This window comes from Cinclus cinclus, chromosome 3, assembly GCF_963662255.1.
Source record: "Cinclus cinclus chromosome 3, bCinCin1.1, whole genome shotgun sequence".
NCBI classification, from domain to species: Eukaryota; Metazoa; Chordata; class Aves; order Passeriformes; family Cinclidae; genus Cinclus; species Cinclus cinclus.
Window position 1 is genome coordinate 73667256 of NC_085048.1, and position 14908 is coordinate 73682163.

Below are 14908 nucleotides of genomic sequence, written 5' to 3' on the forward strand. Positions count from 1 at the left end.
AGAAGAGTAATGCACTACTGGTAAGGCTTCGACTGAGACATGATGACCCTTGACTATGCCTTAAGAAAGCTAAACACAAATGGAGTAGGCAAAAGATTTTAAAATGTAATAGGCACAGCCTGTGGGAAAACACTAAAAGAACTTGCTTACTTCAAGAAGAAAGACTAAAGAACAATGCCTTCCAATGCAGACAGATTATTGTTTTGCTCTCTATATGGTGTTAAGAAAAAGAAAAAATTACAAATTTTCAGTGAAGGAGAATAAGACTACATTTTTAGCCTTATTATGTAAGGCTAAAAATTAGTTCTGTATCTGTAGCTGTAATATTAATGACTGAGCCCAGCCATCTGGGATATGTGGAATCCTGCCACGAAGATTTTATTTGAACATACAGGACTGATTTCCATAGACCTTCCTTGTGTCAGTGCATGTCAAATCAACTGGAATAAATTATTCCTTGGGATCGCATTCAGATTGACATTGCTGCTTTTAAATAGGATTCTGAGTAGACCACTGAAATATGCTGGGCTACTTTTTGGCTTTTCATTATGCAATATGCCAAGGGGATTAAAATTCTTCCACTCACAGAGCAAAGCAGGGCGTTGTTGTGGGTTGTCGTATCATATGCTGAATATATATAGAAGAAGGAGAGGTTACCCAATGCTTTTCCTCAAACCTGCTGCTCTTTAAACAAGCAATGAGGGAAGTGTGAAGAGAAACTTTCTGTTGGGACTTTTTTGTACAGTTTTTGAGCATTTTGGGTTTGGTGTGTGTGTGTGGGGGTTTTGTTTGTTTTTTTTTTTTTTTTGAGGGGGGGCAGGTTGTGGTGTTTTGTTTTGTTCTTTAACCTAAGATGCTGCAGGGAAGTGGGAAACAGAAGGAAACAAAAGCACCCACTGTGTCCAGAGCTTCTTGCAGATCACAGCTGTGCCTCAGGCTGCACTCTCAGCCCAGCTCTGGACCTCAAAGCTGAGACTGCAAGTCTTTGGAAAGCACAGGAGATAAACATCCATTTTCACTATCTCTAGTGCACTGAGCAAAGACATAAGAATTTGTTTGTATGCCCCAAATTGTCTAGAGATAGTATTCGTAAGATTAGAGTTTATCTTTCCTTGTACGTAAGCAACCTGTGCTCAGGTATGAAATAGAAAGTGCTGGTGAGATATGGGATCGTAGATCACACCAACTAAAATTACTGAAGTATTTAGCACAGAATCACAGGGCAGCTGGGGTTGGAAGGGACCTCCGGAGATTATTTAGTCCAGCTCTCCTGCCAAGGCAGGGTCACCCAGAGTAGGTGACACAGGGACGCGTCCAGGTGGGTTTGGAATGTTTCCACACAGGAGAACTCCACACGCTCCCAGCTCAGTCTGTCCCACAGCTCTTCCCCCCCGCCCGTGTCACCCGGCCCCTCACGCCCCCCACTCCCCCATCACGCCGCGCTCGCGCCACCGGGGGCGGAGCCACACGCCCCGCCGGGGCGGTGCGCGCCAATGGGGAGCGACCAGCCGCGGCCCTGCAGCCAATAGCGGCCCGCGGAGCCGCCGCGCGACGCTGCCCCGCGTGCTGCGCAGGAATGCCTGCGGCTCTGCCCACGGCGACCCCTCCTCGGCACGCTTTGCGACGCTCTCCCCCCCTCCTCCGTCCGCGTTGCTTTACGGCCCCTTGCCTTTCCCCCTGCCCGTGACCGTCTCCCCGCCCGGGCGCGCGCGGGGGGCGGGGCCGCCGCGGCGCCAATGGGCGGCGACAGCGCCGCGGGGACGGGGCGGGGGGGCGTGCGCGCTGTCGTAAAGCGGGCGGCGGGCGGCGCGCGGGGCGTTTGTCACCGGCGGTGGCATCGCGGCGTGAGGCGGTCGGGCCAGGCGGGCGCTCCCGACCCTACTGCCGCCGAGACGCCATGGCGGCGGCGCTGGGCCGCAAGGCCGTGGAATATGTGCGCAGCAAGGAATTCAGGGACTATCTGATGAGGTGAGCGCGGCGCGGTGGGCGTCATCGCCGAGTCCACCGCCCTGCCCGGGCGGGCGGCAGGGACTAGCGTCGGGTCCCCGAACCCTTCCGCAGCCTCGGGGTGCCCGGGACGGGGTCGGACGGTTGGCACCGGTTGACCCCTGGCGAACTCGCTCTCGCCGGCGGCTGGGCGAGGGGAGAAGGCAGCGAGGAGCGTCCCGGAGCTGTCGTGGTCCCGTCGCTCCCTTCCTTTCGGCCCTCGGGGACGGTCGGGGCTGTCACTGTCCCGCCCCGGCACGAGCAAACGGGCCTTGACCTTGAAGTGACGCGGCGCGCTCTGAAGCTGCCGCGGCAGCTGCGCCCCTCCGTGACCTTCCCGGCCCGGCTGTGACAGCCGCGAGTGCTGCCCCGCCGCGGACAGGGGCTCGCTAGCTGCGGCACAGGGATGGCAGCGGGCACGGGAGCCCAGGACCAGGACAGCCTGACCGCTCCGGCTACAAGGGCAGAATGGGCTTTGCTCTGCCGTGGGCTGAAGCGAGCTTGATCGTGGGTGCAGTCTGAGGCTCTTATTTGAATCACTTTCCAGAGGCTCATTAGAGCCCCGCTGTCGTGGGAATATGCCTTAAGTCGCTTCTCGGATAGCTCACTGCTTGTGTCAAGCTTTTTCTTCGTGCTGTGGAAAGGGATATGGTACTCTGGATTGAAACTACAAGACTGCCTTAAAGAACAGTTTTGGTGTACTCAAATCTTGTTGAACCGCTGTGCGGGAACAGTCTCGGGTAGGCAGGCTGAAGTTACTCTGGCTGACAGGTTGTTTGACAAACTAAACAAATAAAAATGGTCTCTTCTAATAAAGGTGGTTGAGCAACCTTTCACTGTAGCTATTGCTTGTTGTTTTACCTACGTCTGTTGCAACTGCTGTTTGGCGTTGAGCAAGCATGTAGGAGGCATCTGTTTATATGAGAAACGTAGTCTTAAAGTAGCAGGAGATGGTATAAGGCTGCGTGGAGAAGGATGGGATCATAATATAGAGGCACTTCAGGACGATAGACTTAGATTAGCTATTAGGAAGAAATGCTTTATTGTGAGGATGGTACGGTGTTGGAAAGTTTGCCCAATTTGTTTTGTATTCATAAAATCAAAATCCACAGAAACAGTGGGACAAAAATATGAGAAGGAAGAGAATTACCTGGAAGCAAAACACATAGGTCCAGAGCAGGCTTTTGTGATTCCTTTTGAAAGTCTTGAGGATACCATGTAAGCTTGATGGATGCGTATTAGTGCTAAGACTTAGTTAATTGTAACACGATTCATATGGTGCCTGTAAATGGCTGTTCAACCAGTAATGTGCTTCATAATTAGAAAAACAAACATCCAGATAACAGCTGCTTCCTAATGTCATCAGTTACTGGAAATATCTGTATCCTCACTTAAGACTGAGAAGGTTTTTTAAAAAAGAACTTTCAGGTGTATTTCATCTAGTCTTCATACAAGCTGTATATGTGACTGTACTTCAGTAAAACGAGCATTCCACAATTTCTGCCATTGTGGATGGAACGTGTTTTGCCTTGCCATATACGAAGATACCTGCTTAATTTGTACTCCTGTTACTGGGTGTGTCGTGAAGAGCTGAAGTCAGTTGCTCCATCTGCTCTGGCCTTTCAGCATTGTTTCTTGCTCAGTAGGAGATAAGTGTCTAAGTTATTGGCTTTTGGTAGAGTTTAAAATTTAAATAGTTGTCAGTAAAAGACTTCTCTGTCTTCTGTATGGAAGAAATGGAGAGTTATTTCTTTGCATTTCTTCCCCAGACTACAGGACTCTATGCAGAAAAAGTCCTTTCTTTGCTCACAGAGTAAAAGTGTCCATAAAGCTCTGAGACTCTGGCATGTGTTCTAAAAATCAGCATCTAATCGTTGCAAGGAATCAAGACTTTATGAATGTGAAACGTGTCCAAATTAATGAATTTAGGTGTTGTTTGGGATACCAGTGTTAGGCTTTTGATTATTTGACCCTCAGTAGAATAACTGAAGTTACCCAAAGTGGTGGATTAAGTGCTCCATTATTACAGCTTGGGGCAAGCAAAACTTGCAGACATCTATTCCAATAAAGTGGCTTTGATTTCAGCTTCATAACCTGCAAGCATGAAAGTTAGCGTAATGAATGCATGCTGCTTTGCTCAGGTGGATGTATCTAGCATTAGAATTGTATTATGTCATGGGTTAGTTTTGGATCTTGCACAAGGAAACAGGAGAAATTGCTTTTAAAACCGCAATCAAAAATTAATTGTTCTGCCAGTTTCATATCTGGCTTTTCTCTAGTGGTGATTAATAGGGATCTGAATGACTGTAAATCATACAAATACAAATTTACCCTAACTGTGTCTTAATGCTTCAAAATGAGCATAGTAAGAACATAAGCTGTAGGTAAGACTTTTCTTGCTTCTTGTAAAATGCAGCAATGTTAAAACTAGCTGATTAGCATATTAAAGCCTGATAGCTCTAGGTATTGTGAAGCTGAAGTTGCATTTTTTTCCTCAAGATTCTAAAAATGGCAGCTGTCACTACAGTTGTATTATCTAAGCTGCTAAGAGTAGGCAACTGCATCCTTTTACTTCCTATCCTATTGATTTAAAACATCTTTTGAAAAACATCGAATAAAACAGCTTCCCTCCTCTTTTAAGAAAGAAGACAGAAGACATCATTCTAGACAAGCTTTTTTTTTTTTTTTTTTTTTTTGTGGTGGAAGCGTAAATTGTTTTTGTCCCATAATGAATTCCAAGGAATCAAAAGATCTCCTGGTAAGAGAAAAACAAGCCTGAGCATTGCAGTGTGCTGGGGCACTTGTGAATTGTCTCTTCCTGATGACTTGGCACTAATGCAAATGTAGGGACTCTGTTAATGTAGAGGGCTTTTAAATAGAGTTTGAGGCTGGAAAGCCTGAGCACTTAAACTGATGTGAGCTGTCTAAGAACTTTCATTCAATTTAAACAAACTTCAGAGGAGTTAGCATTGGTAATAGACCAAAAACTAGCAGACCTTCTGATCTCTTTCTTTAGTAAACCTTTGAACATGACGACATAAGAACTTGAAAATTAAAAGTCCTTTAGTTACACGTGTGCTATAAACTGAAGGACACAGCACCTGCTTGTCTTGTGTGCTCTGAGAACTGAACAATCTGCTGTTTTGCAGAAGGGTAGTACCCTTTCCACTTAGAGGATATCACTACAGGGAAAACAGTGACAGTTCACCTATATTTGCAGAATGGCCTATTAATATTCTTATTGCCAGAATGAGGAAAGTATGTGCAGAAATTTTAGAAAATTTAATTTTTCCTACTATAGCCTTTTTGGAACGAACTTGGTACTGATGCAAGGTATTGAACAGCCTTGGGTTCCTCTTGTCATGTCTAGACATTTATACAGAAAACTGGACATTTGGAAACTGATTGAGTAAATCCAACAGTTGTCCACAGTTCTGAAAACATTAGTACAATGGTTTTCTTGTCAATGGACTGAATGTGGTTCTTGAAGTTCTTGGAAACTACTAATTTGGAATGGAGTCACTTCAGAAATAGATGAGTGCACGTGGTGCAGTATCCTCACTATTGGATGTGGTGCATTTGTTGCAACTCTCTTGGCTGCAGAGCTTTGAGGCTGGATGCCTGTTTCCTGGAAGAGTCCATGTGTCCTTGGTTTGTCCTCTTCTACGAGTATAGTAAGTGTTCCACTGCCACGTGATTGTAAGGACAACCTTGTAAGACCTTAGCCAGACCTACCTCCTCTGTTAAAGTGTTAACAGTTTGATTCTATTTTAGGCTTTCACTTCCCTGGAAACAACTTACACTTCAAAAACTAAGGCTGACTTCAGTTGGCACAAAAATGTGGTTCTAGAAGACACATCTGAACTAGTTTAGTTAAGGTTTTATGAAAATATTTAAGGTTACATTTGTCTTGTGATCTTCACTCAACTGTTGCTGCAGATCAGTTAAAGAGAAAACAAAAAAGAGTGGTTAGACTAGTCAAGGGCATCCAAACTAAGTATCTTGAACCAGCTTCTAGTGAAGACTCACTGAAACATACATCCTATGTGATTTCCTAAGTAGACCTGACAGTTCCCTTACCATAGTTATTTATAAAATGGTGATCTATGAACATGAAAATTAGTGTGAGGGAAGTGATAGTGTTTTGCAACTCAGAACAGGTCTAGGTTTTTATCAGCCTACCTGTTTCTCAAAAGAAATGCCTTCTTGTAAGTCATAATTCAGAACAAAGTCTGATTAGTGTTTTTGTTAAAAAGGTGTTTAAAAAAGGTGTGTTACAAAAGCTTCATAACAAACAATCTTAAATGTATGCTATAGTCTATCTTTTCTGCATAGATCATTAAGCTATTACATAAACTGGTACCTAGATGATCACTGAAATGAACCCCATACATGACTAAAGTGCAATTGCATATATCACTGAGAATGTGTTATAGCTCATGTTTGGCACAGCCACAGTTGCCCCAAATTTAGTAACAGGAAGATATCTGGCAGTCTTTGGTTTGACCTACTTACAGAGGTACACAGAGAATTCCAAGTGACTTCAAAGCTTTCACTGAAGAATTTCAGCTGCTTTGCTTTGTCATGACAAAGCCTGATGTCTTTTCACATCCTTTAAACTAGTTGGGATGGGATCTTGGGTGCTCTGAAGGGTTGAATATCTTCCAGTGACCATAGTGGGATTTTATGTACCTGGGAAAAAGAGCAGCAAACACTTTTCTCAGTGGGACACTTGACATAGCTCTTGTGGGAAATGGGATTTTTTGAACACTAACACATTATTCAGAGTTAATGCCATGACAGCTTTTGGACTTCTACCTATTTTCTATTTGTAGTATGCTTTTGTCTATGTCGATTATGAAAGAAACTAATGTGGTTTTTTTTTTCTTCTTTTTTTCATATGCTTTTTGAATGGAAAACAATGATGGTTCACTTGAACAGTACGGTAAGAAAAGGGAGAGGATTTCTGGTTTCATGTTCTTCCTAACTTCAGTAGCTTGCTGTCTTTTTCCCTTAGTAGTGTTATGACTTTGTCTGCACCTGAAAGGTATACTATAAACCTCCAGGAGTGATGTACTAGGAATATTTAATTACAAGTCTGAGGTAAGGTGACCAAGTGTTCGCTCCTGCAGAATGTCTTAAATTCAAGGAGCTTTGTTTTTTCCATACTCCTTTGCTAAGGAGATCAAAGCAGTTTGAAACATGTTATTCTATATAACAGCAATACATAACCAAACTACCTGGCTTATCTCTAATGGCCTTCGGGCCTGACAATAAATGTACAAAATAACTCACACTACACTCTTCTGTCCTGGACACTTTCAGTTTGCCTAAAAGTGGAAGTGTGAATTTTATGCCTGTTGTACTGTGAATCATAATGTTATGGAAGATTTGCTTTTCTGCCTAGACAAAAGATGAACTTGTAGTTGTTCTTTAATTCTTGTGAGACTTCAAAGGGCTGCCTGCCTGGAGGCACTTAAAACCCAAGGCATCACCACCTCAAAGTTCCAGTTAAAACTCCTTGTTAGCAGAGAAAAGCTACTGCTGTGGTACTTTTGTTTACTGACGAGTCTTCAGCTTGCACAGCCCAGATCTGAGTGGTCCATAATCTGTGGTGTATTATTTGGTTGTGTTCTAATGGCAATAGACTAAGCAAAAATGCCAAGTTGATTTAATTTACTTTGCAAAACAGAAGCTGTCACTCAGAATCTTAAAAGCTGTAAAATACTTCATAGACCAAAAAAAAAAAGCTTATTTTTCGTAAACTACAGTTGTTCAAATGAGAGCCATGAAATTACTATAAAACCATCACCGAGTACAGGTAGTGTCTCTCCACTTGAAGTTTGCTTTGGTGTGGTGGTGCAATGTCAATACCATGTAGTCATGCAACTCTCCTCAGTTATGCCGTGTTACAGCTGACGTGCTTGAGAGGCTTTAACCATGACAGATATCAATTTTCCTCTCACTAGGAATATAGCAAACAAATGCTTTTATTCTGTTACTCAGAATACTGTTATAAATCTGAATTTGCAGGAATACGGTACTTTGCGTATTGCACTGAAGTTGAATCAAAACTGTGTGTGTAACTTAAATTCACTTTTTCTATTTTTCTTCTGTTGCAACTGCAGGAAGCAAGTGTGGCTTTTAGTTTGACTGTAGCATTACAACAAAGACTGGCAAGAGTATCTTAGAATTAAAACTGCAAGAAATTTAAATACCCCCTGAGAATTCCAAATCATTAAACATGTTACAGTTACAGGAAGTGCCAAAAGAATGGATATAGCTTGTATCTGCAAAAATTTTTCTTGCGAGGTGCATTTTTTTTTGTTGTGTCTGGCCAAGTTACTTTTGAGAATGAGTTTCTTCTTAAAAGAAGCTGAGGCAAATACTGTGTGCATCTTCTGTGGAAAGAATTCTGGTGAAGCCTTTGCTCATAACAGGAGCGGAAATTGAACTTAAGACGCTATTTTTCTCACTTTAGAGTCTTTTGAATAATGCCCATCAAAACAGACTTGCCAGTTTGTCTGATTAGATCCTTTCCACTTCTTGTCTGTTTTTTATGTACATACCTGTCACTAACTGCTCTCCTCTGTTGAATCACTGAGTTTTAAGTAATCACCAAATCGTTTCAGCAATTGCAGATGAAGCTCAGGGTAACAGTTTGCTTTGCTTGCTGGCCCTGCTCTTTCAAAGATGCTTGCTGAGCTTTTCTTCATCCTCAGCATAAAATGAAAACAGCTTCAGTTCTTCATTTCATCAAGTCCTTACCTTTTGATTATATTTTTGAGGAGTCTTATTTGAAAGAGGGAAATGCTAATTCTCTGCACAGAAGTGAGCTATCAATCTGTAGGTTTATTTACCTTTCCTTCTGAAGACTAGATCCCACTAAAAGAAAGGTCTAGTGTTTCTCTCTTCCATTAAAAATTCCCTGTCTTTTTTTTTTTTTTTTAACTTTATCCATAACCCTGCCTTCTAGATTTGAGTGGCTAAGAAAAAAAAACTAAGAATACTGCAGGAGATCTTTGGTTTTGTTTAATTTCATTTTTGTTTTCCCTCTTTACAGCACTTTTGGGGGCCAGTTGCCAACTGGGGTCTTCCTGTTGCTGCTATTAATGACATGAAGAAATCACCAGAAATTGTTAGTGGCCGAATGACATTTGGTAAGACCTGAGACACTCTTCTTGTTAGGAAACTGACTCCAGAATAGTTTGTTTTTTAAGCAGTGATATATTATTAGTTGTCTGCAAATGGTGATCAAAGCAGATGCAGATATGAAATATCTTTGTTATGTAACTTAAGAGGCCATTTAAGTAGAGGTACTGAAAAACTGAAGGGCTCTTTTTTTTGCAGTTTACAAGACCAGATTGTCTCCTGAAATATAACTCTTGTTGTCTTACACCATTGCACACACTTGTTCAAAATGTATCTCTTTACTCAGTTTTATTCTTTGTATAAAGAACAATGATCCTTTGTGGTTAGTGTGATATTTAAATGTTTATCAACGCTGACCAAGTGAAGACATGGTAATGCTTGGTCAGCAGGGTGCAAGAAGCAGCAAAGAAGACTTGAACTTCTTGCAAAGCAGTTGTCTGTGAGAGACTGTTGTGACTCTTAATGAGACATTATTTTTAAATGAGAAATTATTTTTAAACTCCTAAGCAATATTTTTCCACCTCACTTGGGAATGTGTAGTTTTTGCCTAGATGTCTGTCTCTATGTTCAAATTCCTTTCTAGGATTAGGAGTCTTGGAGTTTTAATTTATTAGCTTAACTTTGGCATTATGTCTCTTCCTTAATTCAATTAACTTAATTCTGAGTAATTCCTCTTCCCACAAGCAAAATACCTTTGGCTTAAGAAATTTTATAGCCTCATTATCATTAGGCTCTGCTTAGAGTAATTCAGTTGCTTAGTAAGCTTTCTTGAGCCAGAAGACTAGTTTAAATAGTCTCCAGTACAGCAAAACTGTTTTGAAAATAGTGTTTTGGTGGCAGCTACCCAACTTAGCAATGTTGAGACACCTTTTTAAATTATTGCAGGTGTATATATAGTTTGGTGTGTGTATGGAACCTGGGAGATGAGAAAAGAATATCTGTCCTTTTAAAAAGGCTGTTTTCCTTGAACAATTGATTTACTAATTTTTTTCTTTAAGCCTGTCAGTTCTTTACAAAATTAGGCAATTCTTGGATTGTTACTTCCTGTATTCGGATTTAATTATTATAGGAGAACAGATCAAAATAATTTATCTTCTTTCTAGAAAGCAGGTAACAAAGTTTCATGTTTCTGAATGTTCAGGATTTCCTGGACCTTGAATCCTGGACATTGAAAGCTCCTGATCTTAAAGTCTATTTTAAAATATGTTCCCAGAAAGAACTCTATTTAAGTGATTACTGTCTTTAAAAATACTTCTTAGAAAATGCCAGAATAATAGTATAGGACAGACTATGTCTTATTGAGACAAACACTTATTTTCTGGCTGAGATAATTTAGATGGTAAACTAAAAAGACTTCAGTTGCATTATAGGATAGTGTATGAGTAAAATGAATTTTTATGGAAAGCTGCAGCCATGTAGATTTTCTTGTATAGTGGAAATGAGCACTGTTTTGTGTTTTCTTGCACTGGATTGTCCAAGTGGACATGTTTGTAGGGATGTTGGAAAACTCATAAGCAGCAACAAGCCTTCTACCTGTCATTATGTTTTACTAGTAGGAAAATTATGAATCAACAAAATGCAAATATTTACAGCCTCTTAAAAAGACCTATCATCTTTTGCAGCACTGTGTTGTTACTCCTTGGCTTTCATGAGATTTGCCTACAAAGTGCAGCCAAGAAACTGGCTTCTTTTTGCATGCCACTTCACAAATGAAATTGCACAACTTATTCAAGGAGGACGACTGATCAAATACAGGCAAGTTACATTTTTAAATGGGGAAGTCATAAACTGATGGCTCCTGGAGTACTTTTTTAGTGATTTTTAACTGCAGTGCAAAGCTTTACATGGCTCCTGAACTCGTTTAACTTCATTGCCTTTTGCAAACCTTTTTAACAAGCTTGTTGTCAGTGGGCAGAACTTTCTACTTTGAACCTTCTGAGGTCTACACATAGAAAAGGCAGGAAGCCCTTATTGTCATGAGAGAGTGTAGACAGGGCCTTCAGCAGCTGCTGGCTATTTTGGGGGTTGTTTTGTGCAGTCTATTGGTTTGTCTGTGTGTGTCCATCTTGGTAACGAATTCCTGAGATGGAAACATCCATAAAACCGTGAAGGAGTTGAACGCCTGAAAGAGAAGTTGCACAAAACCTGTCAGAGCTGACTGTTCCATACATGAGGTGGAGCCAACTGAGTGTGCCTGGGGAACAGACTGCCATCAGTCTCACACCCTGATTGTGTGGCAAGCACTGCAGACACTGCCCCAAGCAATCCTGGTGAGTCAGGATTATGGCTTTTCTGTTTTCTGCCCCAAGAAATTACTGTGGAGCAAGAGAGGATGAAACCTACTGAACTCTAAATTAAAAAAGGAGATTGGTCAGTAATTTACACAGAGACAAGTCCACATGCAGTTTTGTACAATGTCCTTCATTGATAAAGTTCTACTGTAAGTTCATAGGTTTTTAATAGCAATTGTATTTCAGTGTTCATTCTTACAAAAGCTGTTTTTCTTTTGTCAGGCTGGAGAAAAAGAACTAAATATATTAACTGAAATAAGCCAGGGAATGTATTCATCCTCAATGCCAGCCAAGGAAGACATGCCATCTACAGTTGCTGTGACAATTACAGTGGGGATTAAACAGAAACCCATTATGAATATGATCCCACCAAGAATTCTTCTAATAATTTTTATATCTTGCCTTTTAAAAAGTACTATTCAGCAATGTAAACCATTACATTTTAAGTCTTGCTGCCTTACTGACCTTTAATAACTACCCTTTTATTAAAAAGTTAGCCACCCAAATAGCAAGCAGTATTTAAAGACCAACTTTATCTAACAGTCTACAAGAGTGGCCCATGATGGTTTGACAAAACTCATTTTATAATCAACATGAACAGAGGTCAGTAAACAAAAGTGTAGGTGGTATCATTGTTTATGTATTAACATTCTTAAAAGCCATTAAACTTGAGTGCATTCATTCCTATTCTATTTTTTTTTTTAACTTAAGCAGTGGCTTGCTAATCTGCAAGAACAAATGTGTAGATAGGCAGCCTGGAAGTGAGCAGCCATCCCTCTTCCCTCACTGCATGCCTTTTCTCAGTAAAGAGACTTCATTACCATACATCTTTGTCGCACACTATTTAATGAAGTCTTGGAAAAACAAAAGCATAGCACTGAATGAAGGAAGGCAACAAAGCCTAATACTGTTCATTAAGAAGTTCTAAGTGGATTTTATTTTTTCCTACTGTTGGAGTTATTATAGATGTATGTAATTCTTACACAGGCAAAAACTAAACTTGTTTGGAGTCTGAGATCTGAAAGACACAAAGTGCCTTTCAGTAGTTTTTGACTTCATTGTGAGAGTGGTTTTCTTGCATGATCTGCCTGAAAATTACATTGCTGTAAAGATAAAATTGACAAAGAATGTGAGAATGTATGTTACAGATTTTTTTCAGTGCAGTGTTTTTGAACAATAAACATGTTCCAAATGGCAATAAAACTCTTGAACACTTGGAAAAGTTTTGTTCTTTATATGGTGATAACAGACCAAAAGTGAAATTTTATTATGGAGTGTCACTTGATTACTGTAACAGCATGAAGCAAAAACCAGCTGAAAAAGTAAGTGGCATGTACTGAATTTGGGTAAGTGTCCTCTAGATTCTAATACTTAAAACTTCTTCCCCCAGCAGGAAAGAGTGTGCGGGTACTTAGATTGTAGTCCTGCTGTGACAGGCAGGGCTGAATTCAGAGCTCTCATTATGTCACTCAGCTTTACCTATTGTCTTCTAGCAATTAGAACAAGTCTTAATTGACCATCGTTTAATTCTATTGTGATGGCAACATTTTTTGATGGACATAAAAGAAAGAGGCTAATAGAGCTTGTCTGCCGGGTACTTCTTGCTTTAGAAAAGCTACTGCATAAAGCTGCCCCTTCAGTACTGCTGTTCTGTCACAAGAGCAGTCACCTTTCCCTTTCTCCTGGAACAGAAGCACTGTTAGACTTCTGTACACGAGTGGTGAGAGACAAGCAGATAAGGACAGCTGATTATCTTGGCATCTTAGAGTTAGTTACATTACTCCTGGAGAGAAAAATAAGCTGCAAGTGAGTTTGAACTTCATAGGTGTGAAATGTGTCATGCTGCTCTTGCATGAAGCTAAGAGTACAGGCTGCACTCTACTCTCACCTTCTTTGATCACTGTTCTGATTGTCTTTGCTTGTCTACCCAAAGAATACCACTTGCGAGAGTTCCTTCTCTCATTTTCCTGGTAGTGCACTGTACTTTTATTTTCTTCTACCTTTCTCCTTCTTTCTTCTCCTTATCCATTCATTGTGGCAAGGGTATGGGACTAGAGCAAGAGTGAATTGCAGGGAGAAAGTGGGCTTTACCTTGCTTTGACTGGATGTTGAGCCAGGGATGCTTCCTGCAGTTCCTAGACTTCAAAAAGAGGAAGGTGTGGCAGCAAACCCTCCTTCATGTGACCTGAAGGGACTGGGCCCTGTTTAGGAAGGGAAATACCTGGATTTCCACTGCTTGTCAGTCTGCCTGGTGAATAGAATAGTTTATATGGGCAGAGTGCCACCAAGTGGCTTGTGGCCTGTGTCAGTCAAAGCATTATTTATCAAGCTATTTACATATACCATTTCTTTGTTTAAAGGTGCTGGGAGTAAGGATTATTGGAATATTATTTAAAAGGAATTTATTGCAATAAACAATTGTCTGATTAGTCTGCACCCTACTCCTCTGGGACAAAACACTGAAACACAGTGGCATAAGGCCATTTTAGGATGGGTAGGCTTGGGATAATCCAAAAAAGGGAACAATGGTTTAAAGAGGGTGGGAAATGGTATGTTCTTGAGTTTGAATTCCTTAATGGTGCTAATGGCTTCCTTTTGTTCTTTTCACATTGACTTCAGGTAGCACTGGAAGAAAGAATGGGGTTATGTGAGTTTCACTGATTAATTTTAAGTTAGAGCTCAGTATTTGCATTTGATTTATAATATTATAGGGCTTGTCTGTACTTGCATTATTCTGAAATACCTACTTTGTTTCAATTTCACAGCTCAGTTTAATTACAGCTTTCATCTGTAGGATATGTCCTGTCACTAGAAACCTGAGTTGCTTTGCTCCCAGGCACTGCCCTGTGTGTTCTGCTTCTGTTCCACCACAGTAAGGCTGGGGATCACGTGGCCTTTCCTTTCTTGCTGCAGTGGTTACTGCTATAGCAACAGCTGCTGTCTTTTGATGTCTTCAGACAGAAAAGAATTTCTCACCATTCTGAGCAAGTCCTGCTACACTGCTGGTAAGGAATACAACACCCTTAGGAATTCAAGTGGGAGACAGTACCAGTTAAGCTCTCATGCCGTCTTTCCCCCCTTCTCCCTAATTTGAGCTGGAGATGTCTTGAGTCACTTTTTAAAGGGAAGACTTAAGACTATAACTGACTATGGTATCAGAGTAGCTTACAATATCTCCTGCTATTGCAAGATTGAGTGTCCTTTATCTGGAAGCTTGATGATTTATGTTTCAAATGTGGAAATCATTTGGTAGCGTGGTAATTACGTGACAGAAAGCACTAACTATTATTGTGTGCTTGGAAGAGAAGGAATTACTTGCAAGGTTTCTTTAATGAGTATAATAACACCTACTGATAGTGAATTTTGTTCAACCCCACACAACTGTCTCATGCTTTATAATCAATTTAGCCAATACTGCTATATATATGGGTGGTGGGTTTGTTGTGTTTTTTGTTTTTTGTTTTTTTTTTTTTTTTTTT

General features: G+C 40.9%; 1 protein-coding gene across 2 annotated transcripts; it reads left to right on the forward strand.

Annotated features, from left to right (window-relative positions):
- Window positions 1–1818: 1818 nt before the first annotated feature.
- On the forward strand, window positions 1819–12651 carry MPC1 (mitochondrial pyruvate carrier 1). Of its 2 annotated transcripts, XM_062490217.1 has the most exons (5): window positions 1819–1968; window positions 6928–6931; window positions 9050–9146; window positions 10761–10893; window positions 11652–12651. In XM_062490217.1, exons 1-5 carry the CDS (start codon window positions 1898–1900, stop codon window positions 11668–11670), a joined length of 324 nt encoding a protein of 107 aa, XP_062346201.1. In that variant the 5' UTR covers window positions 1819–1897; the 3' UTR covers window positions 11671–12651. The 2 variants fall into 2 exon arrangements, with proteins under 2 accessions (XP_062346201.1, XP_062346202.1); XM_062490218.1 differs by lacking the exon at window positions 11652–12651 and having other exon boundaries at window positions 10811–10887.
- Window positions 12652–14908: the final 2257 nt, after the last annotated feature.

What these genes read in the sequence shown, in the direction of transcription:
- MPC1 (XM_062490217.1), top strand. Translation starts at nt 1,898, where the DNA reads ATGGCGGCGGCGCTGGGCCGCAAGGCCGTGGAATATGTGCGCAGCAAG. An exon ending in TAGTGGCCGAATGACATTTG is followed by an intron (nt 9,147 to 10,760) that starts GTAAGACCTGAG and finishes CATCTTTTGCAG; the next exon opens with CACTGTGTTGTTACTCCTTG.